The 17,829-nt window shown below is 42.8% G+C and overlaps 1 protein-coding gene across 2 annotated transcripts; it reads right to left on the reverse strand.

The window, feature by feature from the left end:
• Positions 1 to 2,342: 2,342 nt before the first annotated feature.
• On the reverse strand, positions 2,343 to 17,214 carry si:ch211-13c6.2 (uncharacterized protein LOC100000125 homolog). Of its 2 annotated transcripts, XM_054764288.1 has the most exons (13): positions 16,897 to 17,214; positions 16,719 to 16,787; positions 14,016 to 14,040; positions 9,621 to 9,707; positions 9,398 to 9,543; positions 9,201 to 9,320; positions 8,301 to 8,340; positions 6,664 to 7,477; positions 6,475 to 6,598; positions 6,330 to 6,395; positions 3,096 to 3,197; positions 2,813 to 3,014; positions 2,343 to 2,724 (listed from the first exon to the last, which is right to left on the reverse strand). In XM_054764288.1, exons 1-13 carry the CDS (start codon positions 16,954 to 16,956, stop codon positions 2,471 to 2,473), a joined length of 2,109 nt encoding a protein of 702 aa, XP_054620263.1. In that variant the 5' UTR covers positions 16,957 to 17,214; the 3' UTR covers positions 2,343 to 2,470. The 2 variants fall into 2 exon arrangements, with proteins under 2 accessions (XP_054620263.1, XP_054620265.1); XM_054764290.1 differs by lacking the exon at positions 14,016 to 14,040 and having other exon boundaries at positions 16,897 to 16,976.
• Positions 17,215 to 17,829: the final 615 nt, after the last annotated feature.

The following is a 17,829-nucleotide window of genomic DNA, read 5'->3' on the forward strand; positions in this document are numbered from 1 at the left end:
GGTGTGATGACCATGTGACAGTCATGTGACTGTAGCAGGAAGTGACCGCTCCAAAATGCAGGTCTGGCCTGTGTGCAAACTTCAAGGAAGCAGCTAATTTCAAAGAGCTGTTTTTTTGATACCACATGTAATTTCAAACACATTTCTTAGGTTCCGTGCTTTGATAACATGTCCTAAATTACTTTCAACCTGGTCTGACCATATTTGTTGAAGAAAGTAATGTCAAAAAAGTAACAGAAATATTGCTGTAACATATATGTTACATAGGGGTTTTAGCCTTAAAATCAGAATGAAGAACCTGATGTGACTCATTTGTCACAATAACAAAAATGCAAATAAACCACCCAATTAATTTAGCTGTTTCCATTATATTAAGATGAAATATGTTCTGCTGGCCAATTAAAAGTGTACTGAACAATTAGAAACACAAAATAATGTGAAAGTATTTGGTTTGTGTTACAAAACCGTTTTTGCAAATCTGTACATCATGTTAACACATTTTTACCATCCTATGCTGATCCTACAAAAATTTAAATGTGTTATTCTTGTTATTAAATATTCTATTATTCCGATTTCATTTGTAGTATGAGAAATAACATACGCTGCACTCCTTATGATGCACTGGAGGCCATTTTGGGAGATGATAGTTAGTTTGAGGGATGTGACGATTGCTCAGATGAAGACCCTGATGACCCTCTTTACAATCCCAAAAATCAAGACGGGGATAGTGACGAGTCAAGTGAGTGTGGTGGTTCGGACAGTAGTGAATCAAGTACACCAGATGATGTGCCACAACCAAATGAATTCAGGGCAGCAAAAGAAAAAAACAAAAAACAAGAAACTGTCCATGGCCAAAAACAAGGAACTGAAGAAGGAACTGTCCAAGGGAAAAAACTATGTTCTTGGGGGAAGAAACCATTTGAAGCCCCTGAGTGTACATTCAAAGGACCCACTCCAGACAATCTTCATAGTCCTCTGGAGTACTTCAGAAAGTTCATAACAGCAGAAATGCTAAGTTACTAAAGGATCAAACAAATTTGTACAGTGTACAAAAATCTCTACATCACAACAATGTTAACACCAGTGGAAAAGACCTGGAAATGCTGATTGGCCTCTACCTGTGCATGGCTCTTTGCCAACTGACGGCAAATCGTGCATACTGGGAAAATGACACAAGGTGGCCCATGGTAGCTGACGTCATGTCAAGTAATTGTTTTCAGAACCTGCTGGCAACTCTGCATTTCATTGACAACACGGATGTATCAAACTGGCAAGCTACAGATTCCAGGCAGAGGTTGCCACTAGCCTCATTCTTTGGCAGGAACAAAGAGGCCGCCCATCACTCAATGCCACATTTCTACCACCACCGCTGCCCAAGAGGGTTCATGTTGGAGATGCAGATGATGTTCGCACTGACCAAGTCGCACATTGGTCTTTCAAATGTGACAAACATGGCTGCTGCAAACTCTGCAAAGTCGATGCAACACCACTCTCTGTGAGAAATGTGATGTGCGTCTTTGCTTCACTGAGGAACGAAACTGTTTCAAGTCTTACCATCTGACTTAGGCTAAATGGCTGAAGAGACTTGCCAGACATAAGAACTGAGAAAATGTTTTGGACAAGGTGCTGATGATACAACAGTTTCATTTCTCTTCAGCGTTTACGTTTTTTTGCACAATTTATGTTTGTAGGTCTGCAGCTATGGTAGCTTATTGCAAATGTCCCCAAATAAGCAGTGTTATTTATTTTTGATGCATTTGGCATATTTTGTGATGCAAAGCAAAACTGATGAAGTTTGTTAAACCTTGCCATTGAAGTCACAGTTTTTACATATGTTATAGAAATACAAATAAAAAGGCAGTTTTTTGGCCCCAAGCAGTAAAAACTAGTGATGGGAAAATGAAGCTTCATGAAGCACTTGTGATATTTTAAAAAAATTCCACGGCATCTTTAAACCAAGAGTGCCATATAGAGGAGTCAAAAATATCACAAGTGCTTATGAAGCTTCATTTGTCCATCCATCACTCGTAAAAAACATCAGGTTTACTTATTTTCAAAGAAGGAATATGTTTAACACTAACGCCCAATGTAACAAATATATAACAACACAGATCTTTGGTAATAAAATGTGTTATTTTGAAAAAAACTTTAGAAATGTGTTCTATGTAGTCCACTTGGCCTGTGGTATAGCCCGGATAATTTTACTTTAAGGATAAATGGGTCTAGGTTCTTATGGGTTAAAGAATAAAACTGTATGTATATTAATATAAAACTATATTAGACACACACGCTCACATATAAGTGGCATTAGCCAAAAAAAAATAAACCACAAGCACAACGGCCGCCATGGACAAATGTTTTAATATTTTCAGTCTCTGGGAAACCTTTGTTGCAAACAACAAATCAGCTACTTAAGCAAGACAAAAACATGATGGTAGATTTCATTTGAATTGAATTTGGTGTACTACTTTTACTGCTGTTTCCTTGACACTAGCTCCAAGAGAGTGGACGTGAGTTTTTCCAGGCTTTTGGAGTACTGAGGACCCCGGTTCATCGCGACTCCTCGTTCCATGTCGCGGGGCAGGGGCGGGCGCGGGTCAAAATGCCCCTCGGAGACAGGCCGGAGGTCACGGTGCGCTGCGATGTTTTCCTGGAACCGCTCAGGATGCTGCGCTCTTTCATCCGGACGACGTGTTGGGTACATCTCACGTGGGACAGAAACATCTAATGGACAAAAAAAAAAAAAAACATGTCTTCGAAAGTGTGGTTGATTGAAGTGTACCAAATTGTGTGGCCAGCGGATGTACTGTACCTTCATAACGGCTTCTGCTTGAGGCACTGGGCTCCCCGCGCATATGATACTGGTATTCTTGCTGCCCGTCATGCACGTTAGTCTCATGCGTCCTCCACCCTCGTCCCCGGTTGTCTTCCTCTGTCCGTCTTAAGTCGGAATCTCCCCAAGGCGTCCTCCCGTGCTGGTGTTGTGCGGACATCTGCGGAGCTGGACTCTTTTGCTGTATGACAGCAAATAAAGCACAAACGTCATCTACCTTTGGCACGTGTACTCTTCAAGAAAGTCAATGCGGGACACGTACCTCACTTTTCTTTGTTTTTATGGCCTTGAATTCTTTCAGAAGGCCGGTCAGTTTGTTCTTGAGGAAATTAGCCTCTTCCACGTTCTCTATTTCGATGTCGTTCTAATGGAATAAAGCACAGGGTCAAGTAAACAAACAGGGGTGCTCAAACTTTTTCCTGCAAGGGCCACATAGTGAAAAATGAAAGGATGCAAGTTTGCCAGTTTAATACGGTATTTCACAAACCAACCCATATAGACACGCCAAGAAGTTCTAGATATTTCAAGAGAAAAAAATGCATTTCAGCTTTGATGTTATTTTTCCCTCACATTACAAATTTATTCCCGTAAAATTGCAGCCATTTTTCTCATTAGAACAATTTTTTTTTCTTAATATTTTTACTTTATTCTTCTCTCCCCCCATTTCTGCTGTCTAAAGAAAGCACACACAATATTTTCTTGTAATATTTTGACTTAATTCCTGCAAATTAACTTTTTCCCCAACCTAATTTTCCAAAAATGACAACTTTATTTTGTTTTCTCATATTATGACTTTTAAAAATTGTGTTTTTTTCTTTAAATTTTTACCTCTATGCTACTAAAATGACATTATTTTTCCTCATAGTATTGCAAGTTCATTCTCGTAAAATTGCAACTTTTTTTCTCATTGGACTATGACGTTTTTCTCTTATATTTTGACTTTATTCTTCTTTATTCTAAAATTTCTGTTTTTCATTTTGCTAACTCTTTCAATTTTCCTCTTTATACATTTTGTAATTATGACTTTATGCTCATAATATTTTGACTTTGTCATAACATTATAAACTTTTTCCTCAATCTAATTTTCCAGAAATGACAACTTTGTATTTTTGTTTTGTTTCCCATATTACCGTATTTTACGGACTATGAGTCTCTCCGGAACATAAGTTGCACCAGCCAAAAATGCACATTCCATTCCATTCCATTTTCCTCCGCTTATCCGGGTTCGGGTTGCGGGGGCAGCAGTCTCAGTAGGGAAGCCCAGACTTCCCGGTCCCCGACCACCTCCTCCAGCTCCACCGGGAGGACACCAAGGCGTTCCCAGGCCAGCTGTGAGACATAATCCCTCCAGCGTGTCCTAGGTCTTCCCCGGGGCCTTCTCCCGGCTGGGCATGCCCGAAACACCTCACCAGGGAGGCGTCCGGGAGGCATCCGGACTAGATACCTGAGCCACCTCAGCTGGCTCCTCTCCATGTGAAGGAGCAGCAGCTCTACTCTGAGCTCCTCCCGGATAACCGAGCTCCTCACTCTGTCTCTTAGTGTGAGTCCCGCTGCCCTACGAAGAAAACTCATTTCAGCCGCTTGTATCCGCGATCTCGTTCTTTCGGTCATGACCCAAAGCTCATGACCATAGGTGAGGGTGGGAACATAGATCGATAGTAAATTGAGAGCTTTGCCTTCCGGCTCAGCTCTCTCTTCACCACGACGGTCCGGTACAGCGACCGCATTACTGCAGACGCTGCGCCGATCCGCCTATCGACCTCACGCTCCAACCTTGCCTCACTCGTCAACAAGACCCCGAGATACTTGAACTCCTCCACCTGGGGCAGCACCTCATTCCCAACCCGGAGGAAGCAATCCACCCTTTTCCGACTGAGAACCATGGCCTCGGATTTGGAGGTGCTGAGTCTCATCCCAGAAGCTTCACACTCAGATGCAAACCGTCCCAATAAACGCTGCAGGTCACAGCCCAAAAATGCACAATGAAGAAGAAAAAAAAACACACACAAAAAAGTTGCACTGGACTATAAGTCTCATTTTTGTGGGGAAATGTATTTGATAAAATCAGAGACCAAGAACAGACGCATCATCTTGAAGGACAAGTTATAGCAATAATAAAATGGAGAACAACAGGCTAAATAGGTGTTAACGTAACACATTAACAGTTACAGTACTCAGATAACTATAGCCTAAACAACATAACATACTGTAACTAGTTTACCAATCTCTCAATCTCACTCCAAATCACTAGCAAATCCATTGAATTCTTTATCCTCGTTGTCACTTCTGAACAACTACACCAACTCCAGAAGTTGAGGGTGCACCGCTTCCTCTTCTGCGCGGCTGTCGTCAGACTCAGCATCAGTCCAGGTTATTATTCCGGCCTTTCTGATAGAGAGGCAGCTGTGTTGCCTGGAGCGGTAACACCAAGAAGGTCCTCCCGCAAAGTCATCTATGTTCATGGCCTTGGCACCTACCTGGGCGTGGAGACGTAACTGCACTGTTGACAAGCCTCTCCTGGCAGCACGTTGTTCAAGCACTCATTTGTGAACTTGTTCCTCTAGCTGTGGCCATCTAGCTTTTTTTGTTTTCTTCACTGCAGTTCGAGTATCCTCCAGTCGAGCATCCAGTCCCTCACAGGTTTCACGTTCACTCCAAACTTTCTTTCTGCTGCTCAATTACCGTTTTTGGCTGCATCTTTCACTCCTTGCAGCTTGTAGGCTGCAGAATATGATTTTCTTTTTGGGGGCATTTGTGTTCTGTCTTTCTTGTCGTCTTTATAAGTTGATGTTTACATTGTAAATTTTCAGTGGAGTAGCAGATATTGGTACACAAGCCTCGAGGGTCCTCTAGGCTGACAGTGTGAAAAAACCCCAAGATAAGTCGCTGGACCAGCCAAACCATGGAAAAAAAAAAAAGCAAGACATAGTCTGGAAAATACGGTACATCTTAAAACATATATACAGTATATAAACTCTATGCTACTAAAATTGTTTTTTTTTCCCTCATATTTTTTTTAAATTTATTTTTAGTTCATTCACAAAAAAATGCTACTTTTTTTCTCACTAGAATATGAGTTTTTTTCTCAAAACATTTTTACTTGATTCTTGTAAAATGTCTGCTGTTGCTTTTTATTAAAAATTATTTTCCAACTTTCTTCATGCAAATTTTCTTCTGGTAATATTTTGACTTTTTCCATATTATAACTTTTCCCCAACCTAATTAAAAAAAAATTACAACTTTATTCTTTGTTTTGTTTCTCAAAATATTACAACTTTTAAAAAATTGACCTTTTTATATTTCAGCGTCATGCTACTAAAATGACATTATGTTTCCTCATAATATGACTTTATTCTTGTGAAATTAAATTACTTTTTCTCCTAATATTCTGACTTTATTCTTATAAAAATAACTGCAGATTTTTTCATTTTTGCTGCTGTTGTTTCTTCTTGTTAAAAAGATTGCAAACAGTGTAATAAATATATCCAAATCCTACCAGCATATCAAAGACAGTTTCTTTCTCAGGGCCATCTTTTCGGAGGCTGTTAGAGCGATGCAAGTCCTAGAAAGGAAAACATGTGGTGAAAAACGGCTCAGGATAAGAGCTACCTAAGATGGATCCTTATTTTCGGATTGGCTACCTGTGATTCTAAGAAGCGGTCGGGATGGCACATGGGTACGCGGGTCTCTGCTTCAAATGGTCCAGCGCCTGATCTGGACTGAGCTCTCAACTTTGGGTCTGGGGGTCCATATCCAGTGTTCAAGCTGTTGCCAAAAAAGTGCAGAAAAGTTAGGAGTGAAGACCCCAAAGCGGGTAAGTCATCCCTTACATCTTGTGCGCCACTTGCACTTCCTCAGCGGTGGCGTCTGAGAAGCGACTCTTCCTCTTTCTTTTGCCGCATGCCTTGCCGCTGTCATCGTCGTTATCTCCGGGCCACTTCATGAAGCGCCTGAAAGGCTCTGGGATGTCCGACATGCTCCGGGAATCCACTCTCGGCGTCTGGACGGGGCCGCTCCAGCCCGACAATGCAGGGTTGGAAAATAGCTCGCCTTGACGCACTTCGCCGTGTTTGTAATCCCTGACGTGTCCGCGTGGATGCTCCACGTGCGGAATCAAGGGAAGGTTCCCCTCGGGGGGCTCCGGAACACTGGAGCCGAGCCTGACACGATCCCCGATCGTGTTCACGCTTGAGTCAAGAGACCAGCGGCGTTCATCTTCTTGATAGCTGGGACGCTGGTAGTCAGATGAACTCCCGTGCCTTCCGTCCTCCTTCACATTACTGCTCTCCAGCGGGGTCCATCTGTAGGAAGGGTCCTCGTCTGGGTAACGCTGTGCCCATCCACCACGGGGCACCTCCTCCCCGGGGTCAACGCCTCTTGTCTGCGACTCCTGCTGACGGTAATCCAGGTCGCGTCGCCTGCTAAATTCCCTCTGCCAGTCATCCTGCTGGTATATCTGACTGTCGGCGTTCAGCCCGCGGGCTTCAGCTAGAGGGAAGGAAGTCCTGTGCGAGGCGTCCGGGGGCAACATCCCACGCTGCGACTCTGGGAAGTCCTGGCGCTTGGGCGGACACGGCGGAAGATCCAGTTTGAACAAAGTCTGGGAGTTCTGGGGGTTGCCATTCTGCCTCGGTCTTGGGGGAGCTACGCAAAGAACAGGACAATAACACAAAACAGAAAGTTGAACGGCAAAGACCTCCTTCTATTTCATGCAACAAATGCATAAGCACGGGAAAGCAAACACCTGAGCACGCAGAAGATAATTTAAAAAGTTGATGTGTTAAAAAGAGTACAAAACAAAAAAAAGGGGCCACAAATCGAAACGCTCATGCTTGGAAAGTCTTATTTTGTATATTATTGTCGTGAATAATCAAATGAATGAAATAAATCTGTTGCTCATAAAACCACATAATGCACCTGGTCTGCCAGAGAATAAGATGTAGCAGGAGGGATCATTGATGCCATCTTAGTAGCTTTGTCGCTGTATTTAGGGAACAATGACACCCCTCGAGTTACTTACTCTTTTAAAAAGAAAAACGATTAATTTGGCAAAGAGACTTTTGGAGACTGACATGATAGCACGTATTGCTCTTCTCAAAGAGCAGTGGGTGCTGCTGTGGGGCCCCTCCCCCCTCTAACAGCCTCGCAAGTGGCTCTGTTTTGTTTGCGACATTAAAAAAAAGAAACTACAAAAATATCTATCACGGTTCACCCAATTTATGTTTTATATATCATATTTTCTCTTATTATGTAGTGTAAAGGTGACTATAGTGGTCTTATTTCATGTCTAGAGGGCTCTTATAATGTTAAGTAGTAGAAGTATTCTATCGACCAAATTATAAAGTCAGTAGTCTGAATCTCCATCTAGGTGGTCTGCAATGCATTAGCCGGTGGTGGATTTTTGGCATACCACAAAAAAAGACCTCACACCATATGCTCAAAGAGGTCCTCCATTTGTATTTAGTACCTGAGACTTCTTGCCCCATGTTCTCCCATTTCTTCAAGAGCTTGAAAGACAAAGAAATGTGTTATTTTTTGTGGCTGTATAATAATACACTGCACTTTATATATAATATACTTTTTTATTTTTTATTTTGCCCATCATCCACAATCCTTAAGGGGAAACATGAACACACATTTCTTTCCCTTTCTGTGCGTTCTAAAGAGAGAAAACAAGTTAGCATGAGTGAGCTAACAATGCACATCATGGGAAACACCTATTTTGACTATAAAGTCAAAAAAACCCGTCACAACATTTTCTCATTTTCTATCCATGCTGTGATCATGCATTAACAGGTACATTCATGATAACATGTAATACTTACAGTACTTTGACCTATTTTGATCATTTTAAATATTACCGGAACTTCCTAGGTGCATTGATTTCACATAGCAATATAGAAACGAATGCCTACACCCAGCATTAACGTAAATAAATATAAAAACACAGCAGCAGTGGTGTCAGCTCAAATATGTAGCCTTACCTTTTGGTAGTGGTCCGAGCGTGAAGCTGACGCGCTGCGTGCAAGTCTGTGGTGAAACTAGTCACTAGCCGGTGTGTCAATGAGCCAGTAACGTAGTTTGATCGTAACAATGTTAATGTTAATAATAATAAACGCAACAATGTTGTTGTAACATTGTATGTAAATGGAGCATTGTTGCCGCTTTTTGGAGTCTTTTCCAGAAGGCTTTATAGGTAGTATAAGTGGTTCCCATACATGCAGTAATGAGCGCGCTCTTTTTATCTGTTTTTATATATCTTTAGAACACACAGAAAAGCGAAAGACATTTGCCTCAGATAAGGATTGTGGATGATAGGCAAAATTCCCAAAAAGTGCAGTTTTCCTTTAAGACTGCTGTATCCTACCACGGGGTGTCCACGTCCATCCTGCCTCTCTATGATCTCAGCTCTAGTGCGTATCATCTTCCCTCCTTGCGCAATCAAAGAGTCTTTGTCCCACGTCACCAGGTCTGGACGCTTGGACTCCTGCGTGTACAGAACCAGACGATTTGTATTTACCATGCCAATAAAATGTCAAAAAGATGTCCAATTTGCTGCAGTACCATGTATTTCTGTCTGTGTTTCCGCCCAATGATGTGACTGACTACTTCTGGCAGGTGTGCGGTGGTATTGCACAGGATGCATGTGTACTTGGGCCCCAGGTCGGAATTGGGCATGTGTCTGTACACTTCCTCCACGTAATCCAAGCCTGGAACAGCAGAGCGAAATGGTTACGCAGCTAACTTTGGGGAAGTGCTGCTGAAAAGCGTGCTCTGTGCGACTCACCAATGATAGGCTCGTCCAGCTTCAGGTAATCCAGGTAGTGTAAAATATCTTTAAACACCGGCACGCTGCGTTCTCTGACACGGGTGCCTGAGGGAGTCATCAGGGAAAGGAACATTACAACAGAGAGGCGGTAGGATGTGATATGTTGAACTAACACACTATACTGTGTTAAAAACACTGAAAGCCACCTTGTGTGGAAAAAAAAACCCAAAAAAGTGATGCACCCATAAAAAAAAAGTCTGTTTTTGACAATACGGCTTGCTCCTCCCCCTCCAAACCCTCCTGCTAGCCTCCTCCTCTGATTATGAATCAACGTTTACAATAAAAGTGAGTGTTGTTGATATTATAGTAGAGCCAGCTCCATAACCCTCCCCTTCTCTCTTCAAACGCTATTGTTCACTCACCACACACTCCAGGTTCAAGCCCTAAATATGCCAAACACTTATTAAACACATTTCAAGTATAAAATGTGTAGCTAGTCACCACTAAATGATACTGACGATCGATAAAACAGAATCGGCGTCACAGTCTAGCCTTTCGCCTGGTCGTCAGGCTTGTGCTACAACCACGCTTACGTCTACTGTGGGGCCACCTCCACCTCCCTCTAAAACAGGGGGCCATTGGAAGCCCGCAGCTGGGGTTTTTTTGCCAAGGGCAAAAAAAAAAAAAATCAGCAGTAATTTTACAACAATGTCAAAATATTGAGAAAATAGTAGTAGTAATCTAACTAGAAAAAGTCACAACATTAAGACTCTGATCATTTTAGTAGCATAAAGTTGAAATATTAAAGAAAAAAGGCAGTTAAAAAAGTCATAATATGAGAAACAAAACAACTTTTTTTTAAAAGTAAATAAACATTATAGGAATACGACGCAAAAATTTACAAGACAATTTAAATAGTTGGGGGAAAAACAGCAGAAGTTGCAATAACAGTTGCAATTTTATACATGTGTTGCTTTACACAGTATCAAAGTGGCAAAGTTGCATCCTTTCATTTATCACATGTGGATGGCCCTTGCTGGAAAAAGCTTTGCACACCCCTGCTCTAGAGCAACCAGCAATGGTACACTATATTACCAAAAGTATTTGCTCACCTGCCCTGACTCACATATGAACTTAAGTGCCATCCCATTCCTAACCCATAGGGTTCAATATGATGTTGGTCCATCTTTTCCAGCTATTACGGCTTCATCTCTTCTGGGAAGGCTGTCGACAAGGTTGAGGAGTGAATTTTTGACCATTCTTCCAAAAGCGCATTGGTGAGGTCACACACTGATGTTGGTTCGAGAAGACCTGGCTCTCAGTCTCCGCTCAAATTCATCCCAAAGGTGTTCTATCGGGTTCAGGTCAGGACTCTGTGCAGGCCAGTCAAGTTCATCCACACCAGACTCTGTCATCCATGTGTTTTTGGACCTTGGCATAGTCATGTTGGAAGAGGAAGCGGCCTGCTCCGAACTGTTCCCACAAGGTTGGGATCATGGAATTGTCCAAAATGTTTTGGTATCCTGGAGCATTCAAAGTTCCCTTCACTGGAACTAAGGGGCCAAGCCCAACTCCTGAAAAACAACCCACACCATAATTCCTCCTCCACCAAATTTCACACTTGGCACAATGCAGTTCGAAATGTACCGTTCTCCTGGCAACCTCCAAACCCCGACTCGTCCATCATATTGCCAATTGGAAAAGCGGGATTCATCACTCCAGAAGAACGTGTCTCCACTGCTCTATAGTCCAGTGGCGGCATGCTTTACACCACTGCATCCGGCGCTTTGCATTGCACTTGGTGATGTATGGCTTGGATGCAGCTGCTCGGCCATGGAAACCCATTCCATGAAGCTCTCTGCGTACTGTACTTGGGCTAATCTGAAGGCCACATGAAGTTTGGAGCTCTGTAGCAATTGACTGTGCAGAAAGTTGGCGACCTCTTTGCACTATGCGCCTCATCATCCGCTGACCCCTCTCCGTCAGTTTACATGGCCTACCACTTTGTGGCTGAGTTGCTGTTGTTCCCAAACTCTTCCATTTTCTTATATTAAAGCTGACAGTTGACTGTGGAATATTTAGGAGCGAGGAAATTTCACGACTGGATTTGTTGCACAGGTGGCATCCTATGACAGTTCCACGCTGGAATTCACTGAGCTCCTGAGAGCTAACCATTCTTTCACAAATGTTTGTCAAAACAATCTGCATGCCTAGGTGCTTGATTTTATACACCTCTGGTCAGGCCAAGTGATTAGGACGCCTGATTGTGATCATTTGGATGGGTGAGCAAATACTTTTGGTAATATAGTGTATGTGGGTCGTCTCGGCTGGCTGTCGGAGAGGGTGTTTCTCCAAGCCACGTCAACATAATCCACACTGCTTGCCTGTTGTCCTTCCAGTAACGACATACCATCATATATTAACTTGTGTTGACCTTGCTGTGTGTTTTGAGGTCGGGTTTGAAGAAAGCTGGGTAGACTCTACACACACTGCAGCGACACACAGGGCGTGATGTCAGCGTGAAGTACACGCTATGTATATTTAACAATTATTGACCTAGGGTGAATGAGATGCTGGAAACTTTCTGCAAGAAAAACTGCCTATTTTCGTGGAAAAATAATTTTTTGATAAGAAATCTGAATTTGGGCAAATGCTGAAGGGCAAATGTGCAGGGATCCACTCTTGAACATGCCCCCATTCCCTTCTTGATGCATGCTTGCACACAACAAAGTATTGCACTTCATCATTCCTTGCCAGGCCTTCAATGATCAATCAGCAAGGTGAGTGAGTTTCAACATTCTGCACAGCCAGCAGATTTGGCGTCGGCCGTTGTTGAACGACGGACAACGCTGTCAAAGAAAACCACAAGACTTGAAAAGGTTGCTAACTTGTGTCAAAAACCAGTCACAGCTTGGAAACAGTCACCAACTGAGACTATGTCGTACGTTTGCAATCCAAGTTGCTTGGTTAATGGTTATGCTAGCACCACTACATCAGCACACACCATTGCTACGTCCACAATCTGGACACAGGGCTCGTCTCCATCGTCATCATCAAGATAAGAAAGTTTGGGTAGCAAATTGGGGCACTATCTAGTTGAAACACTCCAGAAACAAGCTAGCAATCCAGAACAGGTGAAGTGCTAGCACGGTTGGTTGTTGGGAAAGCATCTGTACCAGTTTTCAGCCCACAGCGGTAGAAATCCTACCAAGGCCTGGTCCACAGAGACTCAGAGCTTCCGGGAACCGAGTGGAAAAGAGATAGAGTGTCTGCATCTTGTTTACGATCAATAAAACTCATTGGCAGCATCCATTGTTCCACAGTGCACCTCACACTGACAGAAACACAATCCACATTTCAGATTTCCAACCTAAACTACTACGGAGTCTTAGTGCAACAGAAAGCCTGGGCAGACAAAGCTTAGGTCTTCTTGTCACTGCCACCCACTGGACTGGAGGTGCAGTGCAGATACTTTCCATTCCCCTGCGTTCTGATTTGCCAAATGTTCCAAGCTCTGGCGGAAATGAAGACAACGGACTGCGTTCGTTCACCGAAAAATGCTTCTGGTGCTTTTGCCAAAAGCACATGCAGTGGGTGGTATACCATCCATCCATCTTCTTCCACTCACCTAGGGTCGCAGGGGCAGCAGTCAAAGCAGAGAACCCAAGACTTCCCACTCCCCAGCTAGTTCGTTCTGCTCCTCCCAGAGGATTCCGGGGTGGTCCCAGGCCAGTTGAGAGACAGAGTCTCTTCAACCTTGTCCTGCGTCTTCCCCGAGGCCTCCTGCCAGGTGGTAGTGCCCTTAAACTTCCCCAGGGAGGCATCCAGGAGGTGTCCTGACCAGATGCCCAAGCCAGCTCATCTGGCTCCTCTCAATATGGAGGAGCACTGGCTCTACTCAAAAATCCTCCCAGATGACGGAGTTTCTGACCCCCTATCTAAGTGAGAGCCCAGCCAATCTCACAGAATAGAGAGATTTGAGGGAATTAGATCACAGAGAGACAGCAGACAAAATGAGATTCCCGTGTTTACTGCGATTGGTTGGTGTGGGTCCATAAAGCTGCAGCAGCGTGGATTTCATGGTTGAACTTCAGAAAGCTAGTTAAAGTCAAGAAAAGGTCGCCCCAACAAGACCCTTTTTTAGGGAAGAAGTGCTGCTTTCTTGTTCAAATTACTAACAGACGTAGAGCGAGATGATCAGCAATAAAGCCTCAAAAGGTTGCTACCAAACATGGAGGTGCTGCCCTTTGTGCCAACTTGAGGGCAGTTCCACGGTGGACCAGTCAACAATGACTTACCTTCAATGTGTGTACCTGTCTCTATTCAACCGTCTTACAGAATAAGGGTGAGCTAGCCAACATTACGTGAGGCCATCATGGCGTCCAACGGCCTGAATGTGGAAGGTGTACTTACCGGCGGCAACAACAGCTTCCTCTTTCTGCCAGGAATGAAAGGAGAGCAACAAGTCAATCAATGCACCCGTGAGACATCTTTAATAGTCATTTACTAGAAGAAAAAAAGAAATGTCTTAATTTTGTCACATGTACAAGGTACAGCCAAATGTGTCTGCATTTAAACAGCAGTGGGCAGGCATCCTACGGCGCCTAGGGACCGGATCTGCGTCCATATGTGGGTAACCCTGGAGGCAATGTGGGTGAAGTGTCTTTGCCCAATGACACAACAGCAGTGACTGTGATGGAGGACGTAGGATTCAAAACCAGAAACCCTCCGTTTACTGGACGACTCGCTCTACCGCCTGAGCTACCTACATACAGTACCTACTCCATCCATCCATCCACTTTCTATACCGCTTCTCCTCTTTAGGGTCGCGAGGGTATGCTGGAGCCTATCCCAGCTGACTTCGGGCGACAGGCGGGGTACACCCTGGACTGGTGGCCAGCCAATGGCAGGGCACATATAGACAAACAACCATTCACACTCACATTCATACCTATGGACAATTTAGAGTCGCCAATTAACCTAACATACATGTTTTTGGATGTGGGAGGAAACCGGAGTACTCTAGCTCCCAAAATACTAATAAAATACTAAAACCAGTGTGATTTGAGTTGGGGGTCATCCTAAAAAACATTTCATAAATGCAGTAAACTACTTGTGGGTTGTTGTGTTAAAAACGTTCCCAAAAATAAATGCAATGGAGTAACAAAATAATAAAAATATTTAACGAAGCGCCAATGCTTTAGGACAGGGGTGTCCAAAGTGCAGCCCGGGGGCCATTTACAGCCCATGGCTGTTTATTTTTTTTTTTATTTATTTATTTTTTTTTACAAGAATAAAGTTGAAATATTAATCGAGTAAAGTCATTATATTAAGAGAAAAAATTTGCATAATGTTTAGTCTTAATATGAGAAACAAAATATAGAAAAAGTTGCCATTTTTGGAAAATTAAGGTCGGGAAAAAGTTATATTACAATAATAAAATCAAAATATTATGAGACTAAAGTCATAACATTACAAGAAAAAAAAATGTACAAGAAAAAAGAAAGAAAAAAGTGTCATGTAAGGAGAAAAAGTTCATACTAATACGATTTGCCACTGATAAAAAAAACCCTTTTTTTTCTTTAAATACAAAAACATTTTCATATCTACCCGAGTGAGGTTAAAAAAACAGGTATGTCCAAAGTGCGGCCCACAACTTTGTCGAAACAAAATTAAACACGAAAAAAATGCATTATGGGAAAAACAGAGCAAAAAGGCAAAATGCAAAGAAAAAAAGATAACATTTTGATACTAATAATAACACAGAGCTTTGGCTTTAAATAGATGTTAGATGTTTTAGCTTTTTTATAAAAATAATACAAATCTCAAAGTGGCCCCCGCATCCTTTGATTTTTCTGTATGTGGCACTTGGTGGAAAAAGTTTGGACTCCTCTGCTCTAGAAGTATTCTCGGTCATCATTTACATTTTTATGGTGGGCCGCCACAAATACATTTGCCGCTACCTGCCCAAATCTACCAACATTTTTTGGTCTCTTTGGAGACTGACATGAAAGCACATATTGCTCTTCTCAACGAGCAGCGGGTGGTGCTGTGGGCCCCTCCCCCATCTAAAAACACTAACAGAAAGCTCTGTCTTGTTTGTGACCTTAAAAAAAATGCCCAAAAGAAGCGATAGAGTAATGTTCTTTCGTATTTTACTCACTATTTGTCTCTCCCACAGCCTTATTCCTCTCATGCACATGCGTCACAACAAATTATGCAATTTAGACGACGTCATGTAGACCCTACCCACCACCACCAAATATAGATGGCAGTCCTGTTGGAAACACTGGAAGTCCTCCATGTTTGCAGGTAAAGAAGACCAAGTATTGCTAAATCTTCAAAATGAAAAAGGTCTTCCATAAGAACAAGGATAAAAGACAACTTCAGACTCGAGGTGAAGTTAGAGACCAACAAGAACCATTGTCCGAGTAAGGCAGAGCGGCATTGAGTTGTTGGGGTAATGACCCACAAAACGAAAAAGGTTCAAGAGCTGCTATGGACCAAAAAAGCAGACGACCTGTTGGACTGCTTCCAAAATGGCCACATATTGTCTTCAACGGGTGAATATTCTTCTCCTGGTTGCCAAGTCGTGATAACCAAGAAGGTTTAGCAATGTTTGCAGTCATGAAGGGGAAAAAAAGAGTGATGTAGAACACCTTATCTGTTACTTCACTGCTGGTGGCTATTGAAAAATATCCAAAGGGCATGCCAGGGTAAGAAAAGCCCTAAACAGAAAGTGTTAATCCGCGTTGTTCGTATGTGTACCTGCAGGAGGACCTCCGCGGATTATTTCCTGAGTCCAACGGAGCAAAATGTACGAAGAGATACAAGTGCACATGAACATGCTAGCGAATCTGGATCGTCGTAACTACACACAAAAAAATGTAATCAGACAAAATTAATAATCTTTTTCGTTCCAAGAGACTTTTTAATGAACATTTTCTTATGTCAAGAATGCATGCATTAGGGAGGATACATACCTACCATCGTTCACCACATTTACAGAACAAAAACTGTCAACCGGAAGTAGTTGCCCAAACTACACATATTTGGGTCACGTTTCCACCAGATCTTTTACAGCTTATTGTGTCATTTTATCACATTACATTTTACCTTTAAATGTCCCTGCGTCGTCACGTGTATCTTATACAAACTCAGGCCCCTTGCCGATTTGTCACAGACCTGAAGATAAAAAGGAGCTCACTTGAACGGCTTGCGACATAGCCTAGCTAGCAACATTTGTTAAACACGCCTTCTCTTTTTTGTGTCAGGTCACGGCCAGCAAACTCACCGTGCACTCGATGAAATCTGTCGCCGAGTCGTCTTCGTATGGCGTTTCTAAACTGTCCATTGCTGATCAATTTGACGGCGAAACGTTATCGACTTTTTTCTGTTTCTTTACGGTGAGCTTGGCCACTAGGTTAGGCTAAATCAAAACTAGCTTGACCAACCGTCACGACCTGGATTCAAGCTAGCGGGGATAGCAGCGCAATTAAGAGGCCGTTAGCTAGCGATTACGGCAGTTCTAATAAATGTGTAACTCTATTATTTCTATTATATTTGTTCTATTAATACCGCTCGTCTACTGACTGTTGCTACTTCCGGTTAGTGCTTCGTCAATAATATCGACTTCCGGGGAGGTCTCTTACTATAAATATGGAAATATCCGTTGGTAATGGTTTGTTTAGAACATGCATACCGTAAGCATATATTATTTTAAGCTTTTATGCTAATGGTAATCAGGGTTGGGTGATACCGGTGATACTGCAAAAAAAGTCAAGAAAAGCAAACATGACAAATCTTTTTGGGAGTCGACTCTTATTTTAGTGAGTCGAGTCATATAAACCAATTCCCATCGTTTGTAGTCAGGAAAGCTACAAAATAGATCGAAATTGTTTTCACACGGTGGTCTAGTGGTTAGCACGTTGGCCAACACAGTAAATGCCTGGAGATCGGGAAGACGTAAGTTTGATTCTCCCTTGGGCATTTCTGGGTGGAGTTTGCATGTTCTCCACGTGTGCGCGTGGGTTTTCTCCGGGTACTCCGGCTTCCTCCCACATTCCAAAAACATGCATGTTAGGTTAATTGGTGACTCTAAATTGTCCATAGGTATGAATGTGAGTGTGAATGGTTGTTTGTCTATATATGCCCTGCCATTGGCTGGCCACCAGTCCAGGGTGTACCCCGCCTGTCGCCCGAAGTCAGCTGGGATAGGCTCCAGCAT

Source organism: Dunckerocampus dactyliophorus, chromosome 20 (genome assembly GCF_027744805.1).
Source record: "Dunckerocampus dactyliophorus isolate RoL2022-P2 chromosome 20, RoL_Ddac_1.1, whole genome shotgun sequence".
In the NCBI taxonomy this organism is placed as follows: domain Eukaryota; kingdom Metazoa; phylum Chordata; class Actinopteri; order Syngnathiformes; family Syngnathidae; genus Dunckerocampus; species Dunckerocampus dactyliophorus.